Genomic DNA, 26,516 nt, shown 5'->3' with positions numbered 1-26,516 from the left:
TCTCCCTCCAGGCAGCACACTTTGAGCTTGCTCACTCTCATCCTGCTCCTCCTCACTCTGGGACACAACCCACAAGCTGATCACAGAACAAAGTTTACTCCCACCAAAGCACCCCTTGAGGGACCACAGCTGGTGACATACCATTGAAAACCCTGAGATATATGAAGGGGAGGCATAAACAAATGCCCAAGCCTGCAGCTCTTATCAGGGTAACTGCCTCTGTACCTGTGGGAACGGAGGGTCTCATTCAAGCACCTCAGATCTGCTCCTGGTGGAGGTGCCAGGGCTCAGCACAGGAGGGCAGGGCTGGCTGCTGATCAAGGGATCATGCAAAAGGTGAATTCAGGCCACTGCACCACAACCGAACAAGAGCAGCACACTGCAGTGGGGTGAGGGTGCTGAGGGACCAAGGAAGGGGGTTCTGCAGAGACAAGCATGCAGGATCCCCCCCGCCCATGAGGGAGGGGCCCTAAGCTCTGCCAAAAGCTCCCAAAAACATGCAAGAGGCCAAGCTCAGTGCACCAGCTGAAGCATGCTGCTAAATAGCCTGTCAAACACTGCCCCCAGCCTTCTCTTCCAGCCTGAAAGCACTGTGTACCCTCTCCTGTGGGGCTGCACACACTCACCCATGCCCCAGCCAGCCAGGCAGGGGAGAGCCCAGCACACATGCATCCCCTCTGCCCCATGCCCCAGCCACAGCAGCCACTGCAGGCACAGGGACAGCCAGGCCACCCCAGACAGTCACCAAAGGCAGCTTTGACTTCTGCTGACCTTGCTGAGCCCAAAGGGCTGCAGCAGAGCTGCATTTACCAATGCATGGTCTACATAAGCAATAGAAAGAAGGCTCAGGCCAGCACTGGATTTGGGCTACAGGAAGCAAGGGCTGCTAGCAAGCACTGGGGCAGGAGGCTATTGGTGTCTCCCACTGCTAAAAAGTTCAGGATGAACAGTGGCCTGCTGGGCAGCAGGATGCATGTCTGTTCTCCTCTCTCTGGAGAGGGACAGCTGGCAGCAGATCTCAGCAGCACAGCTAAACTGAACTTTTTCAACCCCAACCTAGTCTGGAAAAAAAAAATAGCAACCCAGGGCTCAGTTATACAGACATGAAGTGTTAAGTGTTTATTTTAGGGTTTTATCACAAGCCTTTTTCAGAGACAAAGCTGACTGTGCCCTCTGGGGCTCCAGGGGCCAGCTATTTCCTAACTTCAGCAGGCTGAAAAGGAATACTGTACCTTTCAGTGAAAACCCATCAAGCTCAACACACAGTAGCTTCACACTCTCCGCCCCACACCTTATAAAGGAAAAGCCACCACCACAATGCTAAACGAATGTACACGCGCTATTATTGTAAATGGAGCAGCTAAACCTTGGCAATTTGCTTTGTGTGGATTTTTTTTTTCTTCCCAGTCAATGCAGCACTTGAGCTCCCAAAAACTCAGCTTCCAATGGGTTTGTTCCAGCTTTAAATACATTTAACATCTCAATGCAAGACTGTATTTAACTCAAGAAATCTAAATGAGAGCAAACCTGTTTCGCTGTGAGCGTTTCGTAGAAGTGAAAAGGGGAGTTTCTTTTTTAAAAATAAATCATAATACAGTGATGAAAGGGTTAAGAATGCAAGAATTCAGACATTCTGTGGAGGGTCTCTAAGAGGTCCATAAAAAAGGAGCAAACAGATCCATACAACAGGAGACAGTTTTTTTTTATCCCCCCCCACACACACACACACTTTTTTGCTGGACTGCTGCTAGGTTACCGCTGCTCCCTTCTGGCCTGAGTCGGCAGGGCAGTACAGGGGCATAGAGGGAGCAGGTCACGACTCCTCGTTGCCAGAATCATCATCATCATAACAGTCGGCATCCTCCTCCTCCTCATCTTCATCATCAATGTCATCATCGTACAAGTCGTCATAAAGCAAATCTGAACTGTTGTCATTGGAAGGCACTTTAGTTTTGATGCAGTACTCTGCCAGCGTAGTGGGGACCTTCACGCCATCCTTCTCTGCCTCAGCTTTGGTAGCCAAAACCTGTTTCCTGTGGGGAGGAAGACACAGCAACATAAGCAGGGCTGTGTGCCAGCAGCAGCATGGCTCAACTCCCCACCTCCCAGCCAGCCCCAGCCCAGCCCTCCTGGCAGCTCAGAGTCAGGAGAGCTGGCGTTTGGCTGAAGCACCACAAGCAGCACTAGAAACAGATTTAGTTCCTGCAGCCCCAAAGCTTGGGAGCACTCCAAGGGTGTTTGCAGCACACACGCTCTCAGCAACATATGAAATCAGTTATTCTACAGGACTCTGCATTAGAGACCTGACAGAGCTCAGAGCAAATTTCGTTACATTTGCTACAGAAGAGATGGTCAGGGATTTCCTAAGATGACTTGACTCCACCACTGATGACTCTACCCCAGTGTGCTCGAAACTGCAAGTTCCACAAGCATTTGGCAGCTCTGAGCTCCCACTGGATGGTAAGAGCAGTCTGAGCACATGGCTGCACCTCGAGACACAGCCATAACCCTGGTGCTGCCTGGGGCTGGCAGGAGACAAGTGTTTCCTGTCACCCCAGGACAGGCTCTGGCTGCTGCCTCCCGGCAGCACTCAGGCTGTGAACTGTTGCTAGCCCATGCTGCCTCCCAGCAGGGAGAGGAGCAGATGGCAGCCTGTCCCTTCACCCCCACCCACCTGCTCATCGGTCTGCCATACTCCATTTATGGAGTACATCCAGCTCTGCTGAAGCCAAGGGAGCTGGAGGGGACTACAATAACCTCCCAGCGAGGCTCTTTGCACAGACTGACTGCCCGGCCCTACGTAGCTCCAACCAGGGCTATATCCTGCACGCCCAGCTATAGCAGGGTCAATGCAGATGTGGGTCTTTCACCAGCCAAGTGTGACAGCAGTCCCACTGCCGTACAGGTTGCCTATCCACTGCTCTACAGCAACCCTGGCTCAAGTTTATATCATCTCCCTACAGTACCTGATGAACCATGAACTTCTCAAAGGACAGTCAAGACTGAACAGTGCTTCCAGCTAATCAAACCCAGCTCTGCAAACACCTGCCAAATCCCACTGATATCCCTTAGAATTGGAGGGACAAAATTATGATTCATGAGTGCATTAAGCACAGAATTAGTAGGATGCAGTCAGTTTGAATCACATCCCAAGCAACACAGGCAGTGCTCCCAGGCAAGCGGGGACTTTGACTGGGATTTACTAGCAGCCAATAGGTTTTGCAGAGCATCATGCCAGATTAGTCTGAAAAAAGAACAATTTAAAGACAGATCAGCCCAATCTTCCTGCTCCAGAAGTTTGCACTGCTTCTGTGTGCTGAAAAACCTAGAGGGACCAGAAGCATAGACTTTGAATAAAATGGTACAATTAATTTCCAAAGAAGCAACCACAGCAAGAAGCTGATTTCAGCAAATTCTGCAAGCAGCCTATTTTACAGGATTCAAAGCAGGAGGCTGGTAGCACAGCATCACACATGGCAAAGCTTACCTTATGATTTCAGCATACTCCTTGTCTTTTCCTTTACTGTCCCTCCATTTCCTGAACATGACTGACGCATCCACATTGGCAGGAGAGAATGTGTTGGGCTCATTAAGCAAAGAGATTACACTCAGTAAGATAGTCCTGAAAAAGGTAACCACAACAGCAGAGTCAGAGCTAATGCATTCACAGATTCTGGATGCTGATGACTTCTTTACGTGATGCATCAGAAACTTGTTTAAAGTCAAAACTTAAGCTAAGGGTAGCTAAGGATAATAGTTGAAGTGAGAGCATATATTTATGAACTTCAGACCCCAGCCATCAGCACAGGGAAGGTGACACAATACAAGCCTCAAGGACCTAATCTGACTACAGATCATCACGTTTGTGCACATGCTTGTGAAGGGGTGGCAGCTAAAGCTCAGATAGGACCTGAATTCAGCTTGTCCACACTGCCCATGGATAGCGCAGGGCTGGAAACCTGCTTGGTGAGCCTGTTCCTGGTGATATTTGGTGTCCCAGCAGAAAGCCAGGCTCTCCACCTGCCCCCTGTGTAGGGAGGACCACCACTATGACCCAAGACCATGAAATGAGGCTGCACTGCCTTCCCTGCCCCACTGGCTGTTAGGAGGTTAGAGCTGTGGCCAGGTCTCCTCTCCTCAGCCCATGCACAGCTAAGGCTGCTGTAACAGTACACAAGCACAGCAAGGGGAAGACAGTGCAGATGTTTTTCAATACCCAGGCAAGCTGCCAAGGGCCCATCAGGATTCAGCTGCTTGTACTTAGCAAAGCCAACATGAGCCAGTCACATAACCCCCAGCAGACAGAGAACATTCCTGGATTTCTAGCAGCAACACAGAGCTGCTAGCTGCCCCATTCTGCTGGCATTTACCAGGGGCAAACACCACCTCCCTTGCCCAGACCCTTCTGCATTTCCTACAACCATTTGCACTTCAGAGATTCAGCCCTTTGCTGCTCACACAGTGCCACAACCAGCACAAAACTCAACAGCAAGTCACATTAGGCAGCTCTACACACCCAGTCACCTGGCTGTAGCTACCACCGCAATAGCTCTACATGTCCAAGGTGGTCCTGCTGGCAACAGCTTTTGATTTAAATGGAAGGGAAGAACAAGAGACAAGGAATAAGTCTTGAAATGCAACAGTACATAGCAACTGCTTTGCAGAACTTGATTAAAGGAGACTACAGCCCCAGCTGTACTTGCATTGATTTAGGGGCACATTCAGAGCAGCACATGCTGAGCACATCTACCAGATCATACAATCATAGAATGCTTTGGGTTGGAAGGGACCTTTACAGGACATCTAGTCCAACCCCCCTGCAAGAGCAGGGACATCTTCAACTAGATCAGGTTGCTCAGAGCCCCATCCAACCTGACCTTGAACATTTCCAGGGATGGGGCATCCGCTACCTCTCTGGGCAACCTGTTCCAGGGCTTCACCACCCTCATTGTAAAAAAATTTCTTTCTTAAAGCCAGTCTAAATCTGCCCTCCGTTAGTTTAAAACCATTGCTCCTTGTCCTGTCACAACAGGCCTTGCTAAAAAGTCTGTCCCTGTCTCTCCTATAGGTCCCCTTTAAGTACTGGGAGGCCGCTATAAGGTCTCCCCACAGCCTTCTCTTCTCCAGGCTGAACAGCCCCAACTCTCTCAGCCTGTCCTCGTAGGAGAGGTGCTCCAGCCCTCGGATCATTTTCGTGGCCCTGCTCTGGGCCCGCTCCAACAGCTCCGTGTCCTTCTTGTGCTGAGGGCTCCAGAGCTGGACACAGTACTCCAGGTGAGGTCTCACCAGAGGGGAGTAGAGGGGTAGAATCACCTCCCTCGACCTGCTGGCCACACTTCTTTTGATGCAGCCCAAGATAGGGTTGGCCTTCTGGGCTGCGAGTGCACATTGTTGGCTCATGTCCAGCTTTTCGTCCATCAGTACCCCCAAGTCCTTTTCCGCAGGGCTGCTCTCGATCACATCATCCCCCAGCCTGTATTGAAACCGAGGATTGCCCCGACCCAGGTGTAGGACCCTGCACTTGGCCTTGTTGAGCCTCATGAGGTTCACACAGGCCCGCTTCTCCAGCTTGTCCAGGTCCCTCTGGATGGCATCCCGTCCTTCTGGCATGTCAACTGTACCACTCAGCTTGGTGTCATCTGCAAACTTGCTGAGGGTGCACTTGATCTCACTGTCAATGTCATTGATGAAAATATTGAACAGCACTGGTCCCAGTACGGACCCCTGAGGGACACCACTTGTCACTGATCTCCATCTGGACATTGAGCCGTTGACCACCACCCTCTGGATGCGACCATCCAACCAATTCCTTATCCACTGAACAGTCCGCCCATCAAATCCCAGATCATATATCTGGGACACAATTCCAGGAAATGCTTGGTCATTTGGATGCTGAGTTTCTTGAAAGGTTTTGAAACTAAACACTTGTGTCTGGCCAGACTGTTCAGCACTGCTATCAGGAGAGTCTTACACAATTTATTTTCCAAATGACATAATTCAATAGGAAAAGACAACAGCAGCTCTGGAAAAAACTGTCTGGTCAGACTGGAATGATGGGCAGAAAAGAACGTCTTCTACTTCATCTCAAGAATTCATTTAAAAGCCTTTGATTCCTGGAAAACAGGCTGTAAAGCCAGCATGTCAGCTCCAGCATCACTGCAGCAGCTTTACTGTAGAGCAAGCAAAGTCTAGGGAAGGCCGAGGACAGGAATTCATGTCTGGATTTAGCATCTGCTCTACCATGCTTTCATCAACAAAGTGAGGAGAAGCCAGTTTCCACTGCGGTGCCCCAGACTCCAAAGTCACTGGAAAGCTACTTAAATACACCAAGGCAACTGTCTATTGGGGTGAGGCTCTCTTCGCTCTTCATTCCTGACCAGTGCATTAGATCAGCTCCATCACTGCTGATACCTTAAGAGCTGGACAGTCTGCTCTGGACTCAAACCCTGCTGCTGTGGGTTAGCAAGATGAACAAGGTACAGTAACAGGAAGGGATCTCAACACATGGGATGTGACAGGACCAAAGCCACAAAAAAGTTCAACCACGTGGGACTGAAAACATCCTCAGCATCAGGTATGAACTGCACTGGACCGGATACAGACTGACCCTCTGCAATATTGTCAGGGATCTACTTCCATGTCAGGCAAGGTTGTTCTAGCATGTTGTTTCATGCAAGTTGACTGCATGAAGAGTAGGGATTTCAAGCCTGCCTTCTGCTTTCTTACATCCCCCACCCCATTCTGGGGAACAGTGAGCTGTTTTAAGTGTTTACAGCACTGTTGTCTTCAGAGTGAGTCCCTCTACATCCCTTTACCAGCAGGGGAGAGCAGCCAGCAGAGGCTCAAGGAAACAGACTTAAGTGCCCTTTTCTCTCCACATATCAACAGAAGGCTCAGACACAGATGAATTTCATCCAAAACAGTCATTATGTAGACTGGCTGGGGCTCCCAACCAGCACATCCTGTTATATACCTTGTTGAAAAAGGGTATTTTTTTTGTTCCAGCTGCTATCCACATTGTAGCCTCTCAGAGCCACCTTTAGAGGTAGGTATAGGTTTGTCCTAGAACATTTTTACTCTCCAGCATAAAGTAAAAAGTTTTGGCTTAGGCTGTACTGACAGTCATGTTAGTGCATTGAGCTGGTTGCAGAAACTGTCCAGATCTTAGGCAGCCAAAAAAGCCAACAAAAATGGGCATCCTCAGGAAACAAAGCAATAGTGAGACAGGGCATCACATATCTTCACAAGATACAGATGTACCAACATTTTGAATATTGTGCTCAGTTCTGGCCTGTGCACCTCAAAGGACAGAGGGGAGACAGGGGAGATACGGAGAAGGGCAACTAAAATGATCAAAGCCTCAATTCTAAGCCCTGCCACCACTTCCTCAGCTTTATAGGACTCAGGACATGAGAAAAGCAGTATTCTCTGCCACACAGATCACAGCTGCATTCTTTCACATCTTGCTGGATGTTTGCCATATTTACTTATGCCTGCCTCATCTAGCTCTGAGTGATGGGAAAGTCCATATTGGCTGTGTTTACAAAAACTAATGAGCATGCCTGACACCATCAGAGGTGGAAGCACAGGTACTCTCAAAGTTGAAAAATGACATTCCCCCCTCCAGACACTTCAACCAGAGTCATCTGTAGTAAACAGTCAATACTTAGCAGGATTTACAAAATTCAGCAGCTGAAGAGAAGCCCTAGGTTACACATCCAGCTCATTACAAGCATGCTCCCCTCCCACACCTTCAGCCCTTGCTGCCTCCTGTCTGACACTCTGGAGCCTTGCAAAGCCAGATGGGACCCCAGCAGGATGCATTTCTATTGGCACTTAGCCCAACAGGTGATGCTGGTAGCAGGCTAGCAGTTAAGGACAAGTTTTATTTCCATTTGCTGATACAGCTGAGGAATGTTTTCTCCCCAAATGTCACTCTTAACCCCAACACATTCCATGAGAGTAAGCACCAAAAACTGCACCATGGTAAGGGAGAGCAGAAATTGGAGAACTAGCACCATGAGAAGTTTCATGTCAATCTTTAGGGTTGTATATAATGAAATACTCAAAGTGTGTATGTGATATAAGTAATTAATAGCCAAAGCTGTTTCCTAACTATGAGTTGAGGCTTGTCACCTAGTCCTAACCATATCAGATATACGAAGAAAACCGTTTAATAGCCATGTGAGCAGAGGGACAGGTGAACATAACCTAGCAATATATAGCTTAAAATAGCATTTAAGCTTTTTTCCTTTTTTTAAAGATCTGAACTAGAACTTTGAGACATTGCTTCATACTCGTACTTGGTACAGATGGATTGGATAACATTTACCTCAAGCTCAGGACAGATTCCCACCCCTTCACGACTTCACGCAGCTAAGACACACCATTTCTCTTGAGCCTTTTTAACCTTGAAGTAGTATGCTCCAGGAGGAACATCAGTTGTTATAGTTTGTTGACTGCTACAATTCCTAGTCTCCTGCCACATTAGCTCTAGTTCAGCACTTTGCGGAGTGTGTGTTACAATCCTATTCCAAGGGTCAAGAATCCAATAAATCCCCCTTGCTAGATCTTTGCTTTGACAAAGGCTCTTTTCAAATTAATTTCGTGAAGCCAAGTTAGATGAAAGCTGAGTCAAACTATCAGACAACCCTTTTCAAATCACTGCACTCCCTCAGGTGTGCCGAGATCCCTAGCTGGGTTTATCAATAAATAACTATGATTTCAAGTTGGGGAACCAACTTCTAATAAATCACTCTGAAAGCAAGCATAATTCCCATATGATATGCTAAAAATCTAGAGGCAATTATTTTAACTTTAATCTGACTCATTATCCAAATGAGAAGTTAGAACAGGAAGTACCTTACTTTAAGGTTTTTCCACTACACCACTCTACTCCAGCTGCACAGGTCAGTGAGCTGCTACTTGATACAAGTTTTATCGGTTCTTTATTGGCAGTGTCTTGTAATGAGAATGAAATTCAGCTGGTGTTTCAAAAAAATGGACAGGTTAGCCTTGAATGCCTCTGGTACTTAGTGATCCTTTGGTTTTTTTGGCAGGAAGAAAACTACCTGCTAACTGCACGTATCTTGCAGTTACCTGCTAACTGCAGGTATCTTGGCTAACTGCTCAAGATACCATGCTGCACAGGATAGGAGACAGACAAATACTGGAAGGCAAACAGTAGCTAGGATTATGCCTTCCTGAATGGGCCTGAATACTCAAAAAGTGTTATTTTCCACTAGCGGTATCTTGGAGGAGTTTGAAAAGCCTAAGTGTAGCATAACATGGACTGGGAAATGCTAGAACATTTGAGATAATTTGATTTAAGAGTGTGAAACCCTGTGAACAGGACAGAAGTCTCCACATTGTTAGCCCAGCATCAGGACACACCGCACTCCAGTATCTTTAGACAGCTTGATAAGTCTGGTTCCCACCCAATTCAAGCCCTAAAACCCCCAAAGTCTTAAATTCCCTTCCAAACCTCTCCCAACACAGGCCTTAGTCTTCGAGAGAGACAAGAGGCATTTGAGGGCCCTGTTGTGCATCACGGATTCATGCTGTTACCTGACATTTTGGGTAGGGTTCCACCTCTCTGATGGCAGCTCTCCACTTTGTGGGTCATCTACAGGTGGGTGAAGAATTGAAATACATACATCTCCATTCTGCAAGACAGAAACAAAAACTGAGAATAGAGGTAGAGTTATGAGAACTCAACTCCACCACTCTGGCTATGTTCTAAGCAGTTTAACCTTGTTGATATGAACACCAAGTGCCAGTAAAAATACGCAAGAACTGGAGACCATTCTCAATTCTTCCTGGGTCTACTGTATGTATATGTTCAAAAGCTTCCCTTGCTAAACAGAGTTAGTCTGCAAATTGGTACAAAACAATCTCAAGTCAAGAGGTTTAAGGAATGTAGCAAAGTAAGCAAAAATAGTAATAAAGTCACACAAAACTTTGGTCTCCAGATAGCAAGTACTGTCACAGTGATAGACATGAGCTTTAGTCACAAGAGACCCAAAGTAGGGTTAAAAAATTTTTTTGTTCCCAGTGGTAGCTGAATGCTCAGGTATCAAAACGATGCTTCTCCCAGGACACGAGGAGGTCGAACGGATGGTGCAGGGCAGGCTTACACCACTTCCCTTGGACACAGCTGTTTGAAATATCAGGTGAAAAAGCAGGACATACTCTCTGAAGGTTTCACTGAAAATACCTTCCAGCATGCAAGAGGAAGAATATTTTGGCAGCATATGGAAGCCATACAGCCACATAATCCTCAATCTGTGTTTTACTCACCAGTGTTATAGCCTGAATATAGATTTAAAGCTCCATAAAGTGTTTATAAATGATAGGCATTAAGAAGCCTGTGAAACCAATTCTCCATCAGCAACAGCACTCTGACATAATTACTTTGTAGGAGTGCTGTAGCAGTATCCACCACAGCTGATATTCTCCACTGAAGTTGACTCCAGGGACTCATGGGGTCCCAATGTCTTACTGCAGAATGGGGTGAAGGTGCAGATGGGGCCTGAGGCTGGCCAGCAGATGTTGGCCTCTCCAGGCCCTGCTGGCTTGCTGCCTCTTGCAGCTAGCTACTGGGATGACCTGCAAGTTCCTAGAGGCAGCCCCACACCTTCAGGTGGCACAGCCTCAGCTGACAGGCAGTGCTCACGCTGTCCCTTGTCACCCTGATCCAAGGTACAGGTTGATGATAGGAACAAGAGAGAACCTGGAGATCAGTTCTGCTTGAGACTGCAGGCTGGCAGCTCCCTACACACCTGGTCTCAGCTATGTCCTGCGGACCCTCCGACACTGCTCAACATATAGAAGCCAGAGCACAAGTCAGAGCACTGCTCACAGCGATAGCATCCGTGCCTCTGAGCTCATGCCAGTGATCACAGCTACGGATAGTAGCAGCTCACCTGAAGGGCCTCCCAAGTATTTCAACTCACCGTGATTAACAATGACATTTGTTTTATAGCCAAACAAGATCCTACTTCAACATTGGAGGCTTGTGATCAGTATCCAAATTTCAGCAGCTCACTAACCCTGCCAGGTATGCTAATCTAGCAAGTCCTCATCATTTTGAAGCAGGTTTTTGTCAAGAACACAACTACGCACAGCAACATAGCACCTGGAGCTGCTCAATACCCAAGCATGCACTTACATTGCTGGAACAGTTTGCCATAACAAGGCAGTTTCCTTTTTAGGACTCCAGCAGGCTTGTGCACTCTAGAAATATTTTTTAATATCATTTTAAGGTGAAGTTCACCTTACTAATGTTAGATTATGTTCACAGCCTATTCTGGTTTTATTAATAATTTCCATGAGTTTACCCAGTTTTTCCTTTAACCATCTCCTGGGAGAATGCAGTGCTGGTGGCCAGGAGAAAGCATGATAGCACTTGGGTGAAGTTCCTTAAGTGATCAGGTCAGCAGCATGTGGACAAACAGATATGTGTCAAGATGAAAATATAAAGAGAAGCAAGAATGTGAGAAGTTTCCCTCTTGCAACAATAAATGTTACATGTTTGGAAATTCAAGTAGGGCAGCACTGCATTAGAGTCTAGAAGGGTAAAAGTGGCATGGGGCCTGATGAGATCAGCACAAGGTTTTAGGGATCAGTGTAGTCAAGGAGAGCACCTTTCCCTACATAAGTTTTTGAAAGATATAAACCAGGAGGATGGAATATTCATCTGTCAATGGGAAATAGCCTATACTTCTATTAGGACTGAGAACTGTTATGTCTAAAATAAAAACCAAGTGAATGCAGTTTTACCAGAATTCAACTAGATGACCCAAAGTAAACTGGAGATGGGAAAAACACACAAGTTACTCAAGTTTCATTGCTCAGAACTGGAGTGTCAGCCCCAACCTCTCCATCTAGTCCCACCAGCAGGTTCTGTAAACTACTACTTTCTTTCATCTTCCTTACACTGAAAGATTTTTTTTCCCTCCTCCTGACAAACCCTCAAACCTCAAGCCCTTTGCTGATTTATTCTCAGTTTCATTTGCAGTTATCCCAGCACCTCATCTTCATTGCTAAAATGTTGTTTCCAAAACAGCCTGCAAGCTGCTTCAGATTCCCTCAGCTCCAAGAAATACTGCTACAAACAAAGTACAAAGCTGAGAGCTGGAGTATTTGAAGAGTAACCTCAAAATACACCCATCAAGTTTTGAGTTAGTTTCTCCTCCTACCTTCAGTTGTTTCTAGAGCCAATTTTTCATCTTTCCCACCAGGACTGGGAGAGGTCCTTTCCAAGACTCATTTTGTACATACAATTTTGGTAACCATTTCCCACTCACCTCCCTGCATAAGAATTTCTGGATTCAGAATCAACATCCACAGTATGGATCTACAATAATCTGCAGGTCTCAAAGTTGTCTTTATTTATAGATCAAACTCCCATGTAACTGAAATAGAGCCTTAAAGAGAAACACCATCCTTGGCTACATGCAAGATTCTGTGCCAAGTCCAAAACTCAAGTCAGAAGACTGTCAGATGGCTGATTTCAGGATGCCCCTGGGCTTTGGACAATCTTCCTGAGCATCCAGTAATTAAAGCTGATTACTATCCTGTTTTGCGCTGAAGTTGAGCGGCTTTTGGCCATTTATTACTAAGCCATCAGCGCGGGTTTTCACCATGACATTTGAAGCACGCTCAATCCAGGCTGGACATTTAGGAGCAACAACTTGTTAGAAAAGGGCCTTCCAAGCCCAAGGCATCAGTTGAAGCCATTGTTTGTTCACAGCAAGGAAGAGAAGTGACATTCCTGTTTTGAAGTGGGCCCAAAGGAAGCCTGCAGAACCTCTCATAGGAAGACCTGTAATAAGGTGACAGAGCTGCACCAACAGGAACATTCTGAAAGGCCTTTAGCTCCTGTAGTCCTAGCAGGCTGACGCTTGCCTAGGATATCCAAAAGTTTAGTGAGGATTTGACTGGTCTGCACTAAGAGTCAAGTTTTGAGACAAAACAGGCCTTCAGCTTTCAAATGCAGCTCTATGAAATTTGGTAATTTTGAACCGATTGCTTCTATATAAAATCATTCCCCTTCTGGACCTGCTATGTAGTTGTACCATGATCCAATTATGGACTTGACAGCCCACAGCATTACCCTCTGAACGTGACCCATACATACACTGAACTAAGGGCTACTTCAAATTGGCTAGCAGACATTAAGTACACACGTATCTGTTCACTCTGGTCCCAGAGTGACCAGGCTGTGCACAACTCCTCCTGAAGCTGAACTCCAGCCCAGCTCCGGTTCTTTCTGCAGTCAGAGCACCCGAAGTCCAAACCCCTTCATTTGTAGGCTGACTGCTGCAGAAGACCGTTTTCCATTATTTCTTGTCTCAGCACACAATTTTGTAGGATATACTCAAATTAAAGTGTACTTGAACTGTGTACAAACAACAACTGGTTGCCTACTTACCCTACAGTAGGGTAAGACCCCATACACCAGCCTTGATCCAAGAATCCCCTAAAATTGCCAACGCTCATGGCATGGCACTTCAGCTGGGGCTGCCTGCTGCACTTGCAGGTATGAGAACAGCTCCATCCCTGCCTATAAGAACAGCATTTCCTACAACTTTTAGATTTAACTGTTCAACCATGAAGCTGACATTCAACACCAACAGCTAACTACTTTAGTTATGGCTAGGGATATTTAGTACCTTCAATACTTCCAGAAGTTTAAGGAAGTAGAAAGCCTTCTCACATGCCTGAGAAACATTATTTAAAAAACAGCTTACCTCATAAATGTTGGGGTGCCACATTTTGGTCAGGAATCTGAAGGTAGGTGGTGAATATGGGTAGTCAATAGGAAATTTAATGTGAGCCTGGAAAAAAGAAAGATATTTTAGTTATGAAATAGAACAAAAAAAAAAAGATATCAACAAGCAACAATTACAGTGAAAATTTGGAAAAAACAATTTCAATTAAGGCCATTAAATTGTTCATTTTACATACCAGCGCCCATGTGGCCCCACAGTATAACTCTACACAACTTCTTATGAGCAAAACACTAACTGAACAAGAAAAATCTAAACACCAGGACCGGCCTGGGCTGGTAATGCTCAGGAAACAAGCCAAAAAGGCATCTATCACGTCCTAATTCTAGAAGCACTACCCAACAACTGTTGTTAAACAGGGTAAAATAGATTTGAAAAGCTGGCACTCAAGATACTATTGCTGTCTTTCTGGACTCAGAAGCAAGCTAAAAATGTTTGCTAAGGTGGAGAGACCTGTTTTACACTTGCCAGTGAAAAATACTTTAAATTTCTCTTTCTGTGCAGAAAAAAATTTGTTAGATATTTACTCTACCAAGATCCAAAGTTTTTTTGCCTCTCTTGTGCAAGAGTTAAGCTGGTCCATCTACCTGTGTTCCTAATACTACATTTCTTGCCACTACAAGCATTTCCCAAGTCTGAATACCATCTGTGTCTGTTTAATAAATCAGTGCAACTTGATGAACCAAATATTGATGGGTGATGACAGCAAACATTACCTTCCAGTGCCTCTGAGGTCAACAGCCAGCTGTGGGGCAAGACTCTTAGAGCTGAGTCAGTTGTGGGAAGACTGCAGAGATCCCAGCACTGGATAGTAACCTATCTGTGCTGTCCTGCCATTCACAGCAGTCAGAAAAGCCAACCAGTAGAAAAGAGGGCTAAATCTGGACTGATTAAGTGCCATAAACGCTCCCCTCTGAAAGGGGGACTCACACACTGCTTGCTGCACTGTGGAGCACAAACCCTTCCCTTGGCATTGCTCAACCCACCAAGAGAGTCCCACCACCAGTCTAGCATGGGATCTCCAGAGAAGCACCTCCCAGCCCCTGCACCACAGCTGGGCTTGTATACAACTGAATGCAAGAAGAGATCCCAAAAGCAAGTTGCACATGGCAAGAGCAGAATCCCAGGTGACCCCCTTCCACTTAAGCATCTAATCATGCCACTTGGACACAGGGTTCTGACCTTGTTCAACAGGACAGACTATGGGAAGTTCTATTCCCAGAAACAGAAGCAGGCAACCAAATTGGATTACCGAGTGATTAAGTATCTGGCTACAGTTTTACTTATAGATCGGCATATGGTTTTGCAACACAAATTTTATGGGGCCAGAGTGCCAGGTAGCCAAGAAAAGAAGATTTTCTGTTCACCTTTATGAAACAAATTCAGCAGCTCACGTGGCTTTACATTCTGCACGTGCCCGCTCATGACACTGACTGTATGTGTGGATGTTACAGCAGCACCAAGTCCTCACCTCACAGTCATTTGCCACAGCACACTCACAACCAAAAGATTTATGATCCACTTAAACAATCCTAGCCCACAGTTTAAGGTCAGTTACACAAATGGCATTGCTTAAAGAAGGGCAAGCTAATGCCTTGTCACCACACCATCGCAGAAGAGAGCAGCTGCTGCAGCAAGGACATGCCTGGCTCTACAACATGCCACCCTGCACTGGGAGCAGAGCAGAGATTTACCCAAGGCAGAACAGATTCACTTCATCTCAAGTGCTTGCATCATGTAGCTGCAGACTCCTCCAGACCACTGGGGTTTTCCCAAGAAAGCCCATTCCTGTGCTTACATGCAGTTTCATAATATTTAAGACATAAAACAGCCCAAGGACCAAGACTAAAAATGCAAGAGACAACAAAACTCAGGGTTGAGCTAGCTACAAGATTTCTTGGCAGAACCTATGTGTCTTCTACACAGGTATAATGTCTAGGCGACCAAAAAAGCATACTGCCAGTAGTCTACCAGCACTACCATGTTTATCCCACATACTAGGTCAAGGAGCTGAGGAAGCAGGTCTCATTCCTCTCAGTAAAAATCCTCTGCTCTCAAATTGTCTAACCCTGAGGGTTTTGTCTCAAGACAACCACTGCAAAGGCTGAGCCTGGAACACCAGTTATGGTCTCTGTAAGTGATGCAGACTCATGCAGAAGCTGTAGGATCCTGGAAGACTGTTTCAAACTTCTAAATCCTGTTTTGCAGCCACAACTCTTTAATAGAAAAGGGCTATCTGCCTGCCTGCAATAACAATCATTACAGAATTAAATAAAGCTGGTGTTTTGCCACATGAAGGATGCTTCTTGAGCTCTGGCACCAAAAAACACAACTGGAGAGAAATTAGAGAAACCTTTTCTTCTCATGTGGAGGCAGCTGAGACCCAAGCTTACCTATAACCAGCTGCATGTTTAAAGAAATCAGAGTCACATTACTGTTGATAAGCCATTTCTAACAAGCCTGTAAGTGTTTAGCACATTGAGATGCTGTACTGGAGCATAAAGCAAGTGAAGCCTCTCTACAAACCTGATTTCAGAGCCAAAAGCCACCAAACTAGGAAACCCCACATTACAGGCAGGGATTTTTTCCAAACCAAAAAGACCCACCACTTTCAGGTCCCTATGTTGAGATCATTCAAGAATTTGAAAAGTGAAAGCAAATGCTTTTCCAGGGCATTACAAACAGGTCCCAGAGAATTACTCTGCATCTCTTCTGTAAGAGAAATCATGGGAAGTTACATAAACCCACTCTGCTCTCACTGAATGCCATTCGAGTTTGAGTGGGTTAAACAAGCCAAGAATTTCCAAGACAAGCTGCAAGACTGCTTGCAAAGATGCAGCAACAGCCACAATTACAGGTCAGTTTTTTCACTAAAAGCCCAATTCTAAACATGTTAAGAGACAAAAAGACCGAATTAGGCAATAAACTTACTTTCTAAGTAAAGCAGTAGCTCACAGAAATGTTTCCCCCCTACAATTTCACTGATATAAGGCAAATCAGCTATCTGAGCTTATTTCTGGTAAGTTCAGCCAGGCACTGCTAGGTGCTAGAGAGTGGCAGAGTTTTAGGGCAGCTTGTTGTTAAGCTCAGTTACAGCCAGACAAACTAATTTAGGAGGACTAAAGATGCATCTCAGTCCCCCATCTACAAGTATCCAACCACTACTGCATTCACCATGTGTTTAACTCCTCTAGCTGAGCTTAAACTGAACAGAAATAATCCTATTTCAGTGTCCTGATTTTAGCCACCTGCTCACCGTGACTCTTTGACACCACTGAACATACTCAATAGCCGGGAAGGTGGAGACCAGTCATCAACCCATTCCCCCCTTCCCCAGTTTATAACTAGTCATACTTATAGTTCCTAGAAAAAGAATAAACTCCTCTAATGTTACATTGAATAGACCAGCCTGGCAGAAGATTCAGCCCTTTATAGGCTTTTACAGCTACTGCACAAGAACTTCAACCTCTAAGTTATACCACAACATATTTTAAGAATATTGCTACCAGTATGGTCAATTTGTTTCCTATTTTACTGCCTTGCTATCTGGCATCCTCATTAGTGACTGCACTTCAGGTTTGTTATTTTTCTTCTATTTGGATAAGGCAGAGCCATAGCAAAATCTATGTATGCCAGAAAAATAAAGTCTTACTAGATAACCATGCTACTTGACTGAAAATACAAACCTAATGTTTCTACTAACTGCCAAATTAAGTCCCAATTCAGTTGCTATGAAGAACTACTACAGCGACTTTGTTTCTGGAGATCTTGCCATGCACTTGACTCAACACTTACATATTGATATCATCTCCCTCTCAGTGGGGAGGCACTAACACAGGCAGGACTCCCTCCTAGCTTCAGCTGTCTAGAAATCCAGTATTTATTCCAGCCTAACTGTATATGATACTTCTATAGTCTGACACTGACGATTTCTACCCCTCTCAAGCTGACAAAAACTAGATCCCTGATTTTCAGGCAGCAAGGGTAGGAATGGTGAATCCATCCTATCTGCCCACTGCAGAAAGGCAATGGGGAGGAAGAGCACACATTCCCTGGAAAGCCACCAGCATCACAACTGACCTGATTTGGGGAAGTCAGGAGCACCAGCAGCTTCTACAGTGGCCAATGGAAACTCCAGCTGCTTAGTGTTTCTGGAAGTACCAGTTAAAGATAATTTTTATTTTAAAACATCACAAGCTTAATGCAAGCCCTATACAAATGCAGCATCAGTGAAACTGAGCATCCTTTGCAAACTGTATTTAAGATCAGATACAAAGGAAGCATTTGAGTTTTTAAAACTATTTTGTGGTTTTTTGCAATTATCTACTACAGCCAGCCCACAGACAAGCTCCCACTGACTCTGTGTGCAGGTACCACCAAGGTCTCCTACAGATCACCCACCCTGCCCCGGCAGGAGTTACAGCACTTGCAGACAGCACAAGGCCTCCTCATTTCTCTATCTGCAACAGGCATACCCAGGCTCCTCACTGTGCACATCATCACTTCCCATAGCTGCACGCCTAATGAATGCCTCCTGCCAGCATGCTTGCTGCTAACTACACCGTACATTTAACATACAAGAAAGCCAACAAGAACAGGAACTACAGACCACTACTGGGTTAAGTGTTAATATCTAATCCCACAAAATGCCCTTTACTGCTTCTAGTGCATCAAGCATTTATACAATTCATCTAATGGATTCTCCTCTTCCACATTAAGCCTGGATTACTGCATGCAGTATTAAGTACTATGTGCCAGAAAACACATTCAGTAGAGGTCAGCAGTAAGTACTAGCAGCCTGTTTCTCACATCAATGAAGTCTGAAGCACCTTGATATCATCCAGCTTCAGAACATGTAGAGCAGCATTAAAGCTAGCCACATTGCGTTGTCAACTATTTGACAAGGTAAAAATGAATGTAGGACCAACATTGCTATTTCAGCTCCAGATGTCACGACTTAGGACATAAGTAACTTCTTGTGGCAGAGCTGGGCACTAGCCTGGTAATTTAGTCCCAGTTCTGGCCTCATTTCCCAGCAACACCATATCAATACTTATTGACATTCACCGTGCTTTTAGAGAACTAGGACCACATCTCTGATCCAAGTTAGAAGATGAGTGACCAGGTGAATTAATTTGTGTGAGTCCTGAAAACTCCCTTGCTGCTGCAGTGGCCATATGAACACTAAGAGCAGCAAACCCCTTATAAATTCTGTATTACCTGCACTGTTTCATAAGGAATTTTAATCACAAAGACCTGAATGTGAAGAGTGAACTAGAACTCTTAAGAAGGACATGAAGCTTCTAAACAAGAAAGAAAATAGAGCCACAAGTCAGTAGGCCAAAGATGAGTCAAGAAGTGAGGTTAACTTACAAAATCAGAGACTGGTTTGACAGGCAGGAGCCCATTCTTGTTCCACACTAAATCATATCTTGTATACACTTCCTAATTTAGTTATCTAGGGCATTACTAAAAGCTGACATTTCCAATGGAAGACTCCTCTGATATAAACTAGGTTTCCCTTTAGCAAAACTTCTTTTAATAGTGAATTATTAAATATTTCTGTCCATGTAGCTATGTTCATAATGCTGGGACTGTTAAGTCACCCAACCTGGACCAAAGCAGAAAGTCTGCAATATGATGGTCAAAGTTACAATTACACCTTTAAAGAAAGGACTTTGACCCATATACTAGTCTTTTGCTCCTTAGATCTGACATCAGGGCTAACAGTAGACATGAAACTGGGGTTGAGCTGAATGATAAGGGGGGGATTCACTATGGCCCTGTTAAGCTGGTTTGCATCCAAGCTCCTGCTATCTCATACGTTCCATTCCTGTTGCCTGGGCTATCTTTCGAGTGGTCCGAGTAAATAAAACTGTTCTGAACAATGGCATTAGAACAAGCAGTGCCTGGAAGCCAAACCATTTTCTTCTAACATTACTCAAAAAAACCCCCTCTTGTTTCTTTTATATATTGTCTCCCTTTGATAACCTAGAAGTTCAGGTTATCTGGAAGTTCTAGCCTTCATGACAATAACTGCTCATGGCAGCTGCTACTCATCTCAAGACTGAGTTAGCCTGCACATGTCAGCTGTGTTTAGGATCTCAAGCAGTTAGAAAAGATATTTCTTTCTTGCAGTGGGTTTTACTGCAGGGACAGTCCATGGTATTGCCCAGATAATTGTGCCGTTCAGTCTGAGCCATGTGACAACCATTTTGGCTCTGGCTAGAAACACTCTTTGTCAGTGCTCTTGAGCCAGGGAGCATCCAACTTCAGACAGGGCAGCTGTTAATGCTGAGCTTGCTGGGGACAGGCTAGAAGCCAAATAAGAAGTTTCCCTTGGCAGGGGCCACCTGCAGACTCCTGAAGCTGTTCCCCTCCCTGGCTGCAGAGCCCCACCAGCACAGGGCCAGTTGCCTGTCTCCAGCTGTGCACACATCAGTCCTGCAGTGCCCGTGGTTTGACAGGTTTCTCCTGCCTTAGCTCTATGTCCCAGGCTGATAATGGCAAAGCAAGAGCATTTCCAGACAGGGCTAGACTTCTGAACTCCTTAGTATAAGCCCCCAAGACACAGCTGTGTTACTCTGACATTTTCCCAAAACTGCAGGTCAGTGCCCCCAGAGCTCACGCAAAGGAGTAGTTTACAAGAGCACTCACCTACATTAGGCTAACAACTGCCAGGTTCACTTCCATTACTTTTGTCATCAGTTTAACTTTACACAGTGCTACTGAAAACATCCCTGCAACAGCTGCAGGACATGTAGCATCCAGCAAGAGACACCAAATTGGAAACAGTGGCATCCTCAGCCATCCAAGTATTTCTTCTATAACCTGTCCGTTTTCACTCAGTTTTTGCATTTGTCTGCTACCTCATCACAGAAAAGGCAACTACCAGCAGATATAGAAGACCTAACAAACAGAACTACTTGGTCCTCTTCCGTATGGCAAGCTGCCAGACCAATAGCTTTGCTGAACTTCGAACACAGGAGCCAAGCACTAAAGCAATTTCAGACTCCCACACAAGAAAGCTAACATCGCATTGAGGTTTCTGTATTTTCCTGGGAATTCCCATGCTGAAATATTACTAGCCCGCAATTCAACCTTCACTCCAGGATCATCCTGATTTTAAGAGGAAAAAAAAATAAGATTGAATATATTAGAGACTGTGACAGGCCAGATGTGAGGAGACTTCTGCCATCGCTGAAAGCCTTGTGCTGAGACTGTGCTCTTGGGTCTGATGCCTTCTAGTTGCCCTCAGACTGTACATGAGTTCTGTGGCTTGAAATCAGGCTCACTGGGTGTGCGTTATGCAGAGAGGCTAGTCTGTGTGACTATTTTCCATGCAGAAACAGATGACTCAGTTCTTATTTATATTTGTACAAAGACACCAGCTTCCCCATTTGGACAAAATAGGAAGAATAACTCCAAATGTGTGAAACTTAAGTCTCCCTATAGTGTCTAATACTTGCTGAAGGAGCCAGAGATACCTGGCAATACTGCACCTAAAGTTTACTCCAAATCATACATCTCCTCTTAGGTCTCTGCTTTAGAGGAGAAGCTGGCACTTGAAATAGTCCTACTGCAGGTATAGCTGAGGATGCTGGTACCTGAACCAGTAAAGCTCTAATGCTAGTGCAGCTGTTCTAAAAATGGCTCGTGACCACTTCAGAAGCAGCAATTTTCCAACTCTTTCTATTTGCAAAAATAATAGAGTTTTGCTGGAACAGTGGCAGGAATATTTGAGGCTGTTTATTCAAAGTATCATGCTACATTCCTGGCATCTCTGGCAGCATGTGTGGAAGTCCTCCAGTTAAGTGTATACGGGGTTGACACTCTGGGCACCTGACTCCACTTGCCAGGCTTCAGGGTCCAGAAGGTGGTCTCTTATCACGAACTGCATTAGCCTATGAAATCTTCAGCATCCTGTTCCATCTCATGTTTTGAACTTTCATTTCCTAAGTAATTCACTTTCTTGAAGCAGATTTACATACAAGCATGTCTATGGAATGGTTGAGCATGAGAGAGTATGATATACTTCAGACTTATCCTGGTAATTTCTATAGTTTAGTTTCCTCAAATTCAAGTGATCATGACCAAAGTACATCCCAGTTTCACAGTATTTTACGTCAAGCTTGACAGAGTTTCTGTGAACTCACCTATTCATTCCCCTGTTTGCACACTCACCAAAACATAACAAAATGCTTTATTGTTTGGTGAAGCAAGCCATACTGTTTGCAACTGCTGAGTGAAAGAGATGTCCAAGCTAGCTCAATATACAAACACCCTTTCCTTCAGCCTGTTTTAACTATTTCTAGACAATTCTTTAAACAAGCACCATTCATGAGTCAGTGAATGACTAATTGCCTTGATTCTCTTCGTATGCAAGCCGGGCTGGATGCAAGAGGAAAGCTCTCCTCAAGGGACAGCCAGTCACATGTTCTGCTAAAAACACTGGGCAGGTCTTGATGCAGTCACCTTTCATAAACAGCAAGGGTGTTGTGGTTTAGCCGCAGTCGGCAATTAAGTACCACACAGACACTCGCTCACCCTCCCCCCACCACAGTGGGATGGGGGAGAGAATCAGAAGAGCAAAAGTAAGAAAACTCGTGGGTTGAGATAAAAACAGTTTAATAATTGGAACAAAATAATAATAATAATAAATTGTAATGAGAAGGAAAACAACAAGAAAGCAAGAGAGGAACAAAACCCAAGGGGGGGAAAAAAATCAAACAGTGATACAACCACTCACCACCCGCCAACAGACACCCAGCCAGTCCCCAAGCAGTGACTGCTACCCCCCAGCCAACTCCCCCCAGTTTCTATACCGAGCATGACATCATATGGTATGGAATAGCCCTTTGGCCAGTTTGGATCAACTATCCTGGCTGTGCCCCCTCCCAGCTTCTTGTGCACCTGGCAGAGCATGGGAAGCTGAAAAGCCCTTGACCAGTGTAAACACCCCTTAGCAACAGCCAAACATCAGTGTGTTATCAATATTATTCTCATACTAAAATCCAAAACACAGCACTATACCAGCTACTAGGAAGAAAATTAACTCTATCCCAGCCGAAACCAGGGGAAAGGGGAAAGGAATATTTATAGCATTGTAAGTGTAAACTATAGCACTGTGCTGCAGCATTACACAACTTTGCCTTTCTCAGCATGGCAGGCAGCAGTTCTTCTAACAAGACTTCAAGCTGGCATACCAGCCTTTATTTAAACAAGGGATATAGGTTTCTAGAAATTGAATGGCAGCACCTAGGAATTGCAGTCGAAATCTTATCTACACTGGCTGCCACACAGAAGCCAACTAAGCACTTACGCAGCCCTGCTACTTATTTTTCAGCCACTGCATTACTGATCATGAACTCTCCTGTTTGGAGCTGGTCACAGGCAGTAAATCCAGGCAGATGCAGGTAACACTTACTCAGCAGTAGTAAGCAAGGCTTACTACCTTGCTTACTTGCAACCTTGTACCACTTGCAACCAAAGAGCTAACTACAGCAGCACCATGTCCTAGTGTGGAGACAATCAGCATTGTATTAGTCTAGATTTATAATCCTATATGTTACAACTATATTATGCATAGCCCCAGTGTGCAAGCGTCTATAAACCTGTATAAGCCAGTGAGGTCTGATACACCTATGCAAGCTGCCTCTCTGCCCAGCATCCTCCAGTTCACTGCAGGAACCAGCACTCTGTCAGAAGGTATTTGCTAGTGAGAAGCCTACGTTTGAGACGCAAAAGCATATTTTCACATTATTGCATAATGATGCGCCTGTCAGCTCCATTATCACAGGCTGCTTCAAACAGATCAAGTTTAAACTTGAAGCTAAAATAAGTGCATTAGTGATACATACCCATCCTTGCTCTTAAGGTTATTGTTTCTACGGTAACAGGTTTTGGGTGGTTTTTGCTAGCGAGGAGCCAAATTCAAGAGGCATAGAGCATTCTGTCATTCTCTTTTCACCCCTGCCTTGTGCTTTAGATGACTTGGCGCTCACAGCATTACAGTCAGTATAGCTTTACTCATGAGCACCAATGACTTGGTTGCCAGTAAACTGCACTGCAAGGGATGAGAATTAAAGAAAGATGAATCCTACCTCAGATCTCAGATTCAGTTTTTCAAAACAAAACAACCCCCTCCCAAATTCCACAATATTATTGAAGTGCTAAAGTCTCAGTTTGAGCTTTGGCCTACTAAGGAACAGGAGACCAGTTCAAATGATATGTTTAATTCATTTAATGACTTCAAAACACAGACACCCACCTCAAGTCAAAAATCAAAACACAGCGGCAGATCAGTGATGCCTGCAGAGCATTAAGCTGCTACTTCTCACACTACAAAGTGCTCTTGCCTGGGCTGGAGGGCAAAAGCAGCAGCCACCAGCCCGAATCTGCCAGTACCAGCTCCTGCAAATATGTTAAAAAAAAAAAAAAGTGTAACAGCTGCATTACACCAGGCAGAAGACTAGCTCTTACACTTAACACCTGCTTAAAAAAAAGCAGATCAGACAGCACTGCTGCTGTAGTCACAAGGACAAGATATTCAACTGCTTTGGCCTCCAGTGGCTCCAAAGTACTACTGTTGTTTGAATCGCATCTCAAGCTGCCTTGTGTTAGGTACCATATAGACCTTATGCTCCCAATGTGGCCGTAAGGAAACAGCTACTGAAGAACATGTCCCTTCACATACAGTCCTCATCTCCTGCAGATCATCAGGAGGTCACCTCCCTGCTATAACAACCATGCTCCATTTAAAAAGCTAATTACATGTGGCTAGACAAGAACCATCTACAAAATGGTTGTTCTTGATCATCATTAATACACAGATGCTTAAAAAGGCATCTTTCAGGCCAGATGGATATACAAGAGAAAGTACAACACTGAAGTGAAAGCTAGCATTGATATTTCTACCTATGTTCCAACTAGTTGCCATGTCAATGACTAATGTGACATCTAGATAAAGCCAGAATCCTCAGTTTGCTGAAATATCTCCTGAAAGAGCCAGCAAAAGGGTGCAAAGCAGGTTGATTCATCTGCAGTGCAGCATAGATATTTAAGGTATCCTTTATACTTCTGATAAAAGCAGAACCAGTGCAATTGAGCTAGGCTCCATACATGAACAAACATCCTTGAAATTCAAGCTTGTATCTAATTAATTGTAACCATTTACATTAAGTTTGAAGGCATACAGGGTAAGAGTAGCAGTCAGGAAGAACCACTTCAGACTACCACAGGACAAGAGGATTTCAAGGTCAAGACAAATTTAATGAGACAGATGTAAGATGAGAATACAGGCAAGGGATCTATCATTTGGACAGAGAAAGCTGGATCTTGTAGGAAAGTCAGAAGAAACTTGTACAATTGTGCAACTAAAAGCAACCCTTAAATAGCTCTAACACTATGCAGTATTGCCTACCAGTACCAAGAGAGGAACTGAGGGGAAATTAACACTCATTAGATTTTTCTTCCTGTATTTAAGCATGTCATAGACATTATTCTTGATTTGAAGTGGCATATCTGACTTAACTTTAGAAGAAGTTTGTGTGGCAGATAAGCGATCACCCATAAGTGGCATACCAGGGAAGAGAAGACAAAAGTCTACGGTAGATCAACAGTCTGCTTTTAGTGAGAACTGGAGTGTGGATGAAGAAAAGCCTCCAAACACAACAGTTGGGAAAAAAAACAGAGCAGTCTAAGTTGAGCAACAAGATAAACTGCAGTAGCAGATTGACAGGAGTTCTTGCAATAGGTGCTGCATCTATGGCTATGAAGATTTATAGGAACAGGTGATACCTCAAGGAAAAAAAAAGTAGAGAACTTCAAGACAGAGCAAGTTTTCAACTGTGAGACATCACTTTCTACTTAGACCTTCTGGTATCTACCTTCTGATGAATTTTGGATAACTTATTTTTCAGCTTTACCCTTCCTTTTTAAGGTCTTTAAGTTTAAGAACACTAGCTGAACGCTAGAGAAACAGAAAATAAAAAATAACCTTCCAATAGGTCCTCATGTATATACCAGTAGCCACACAGCACCTTCTTCTTTTGAAGCCTCCACAGAAACAAGTCGTGTTGCTTTCCTGCAAAGACTCATCTAAAAGCTCCTCCACTTTCTAAATAATAGGAACATCACATGTAAGTATCTGTGACTACAGAGATCACTGATGCTTAATCTACAAAAATGCATGCTGTGTCTCCAATAGCTCCAGTACGGTGCTCCAGCATGCTGCCACGCTCAAAAATTGTAGCATCCACATGGTCAGTTTGGGAACCAGATCATCTCTTACTCCATTCAGAGAAAGTGATACCCATGCATCTGCAAAAACCTAAGACCTGAGCACAGGACTTTCTTGCTTGTATACAGAATAAGCTGAGGCTACCAAAACCCAGGAATGGCAAAGAACAGAAAATTCATCCTTGTTTGTATGCATGCTAGCCACGATCCCATGATGATATTCTTTGTCTTATACAATTAATTCTTGAAAACTTAGTCTTAATGTTGTTAGGCTGTTTGATCAGAGCCTGTATCTCAGACATACTGCACCTGATGTAAAATGCCTACACCCTATCAAATTATGATGCAGTAATAATCAGTTTGCAGCAAAAGTTGACAGTGTTTTGAGAATACAAGCCTAAGTACAGCCCTGCCATGGGAAACCTACCCCAGACATACATGGAAATATCTGAACCCTAAAATAATCTGTGTTGGTAATTATAG

The 26,516-nt window shown here is 44.6% G+C and overlaps 1 protein-coding gene across 1 annotated transcript in view; it reads right to left on the bottom strand.

The window, feature by feature from the left end:
• Positions 1-1,104: 1,104 nt before the first annotated feature.
• UBE2R2 (ubiquitin conjugating enzyme E2 R2) overlaps positions 1,105-26,516 on the bottom strand; it is a 60,116-nt gene continuing 34,704 nt past the window's right edge. The window contains exons 2-5 of the mRNA XM_072859233.1: positions 13,755-13,841; positions 9,568-9,665; positions 3,488-3,622; positions 1,105-2,033 (exon numbers count right to left, since the gene is read on the bottom strand). Of these exons, the coding sequence (XP_072715334.1) occupies positions 1,814-2,033; positions 3,488-3,622; positions 9,568-9,665; positions 13,755-13,841 (540 nt within the window). The 3' untranslated portion in view covers positions 1,105-1,813. The remainder of the gene's footprint in view (positions 2,034-3,487; positions 3,623-9,567; positions 9,666-13,754; positions 13,842-26,516) is intronic.

This window comes from Ciconia boyciana, chromosome 4, assembly GCF_034638445.1.
Source record: "Ciconia boyciana chromosome 4, ASM3463844v1, whole genome shotgun sequence".
Lineage (NCBI taxonomy): Eukaryota > Metazoa > Chordata > Aves > Ciconiiformes > Ciconiidae > Ciconia > Ciconia boyciana.
The sequence above is the reverse complement of the archived record's forward strand: the minus strand, read 5'-3'. Positions and strand labels throughout refer to the sequence as shown.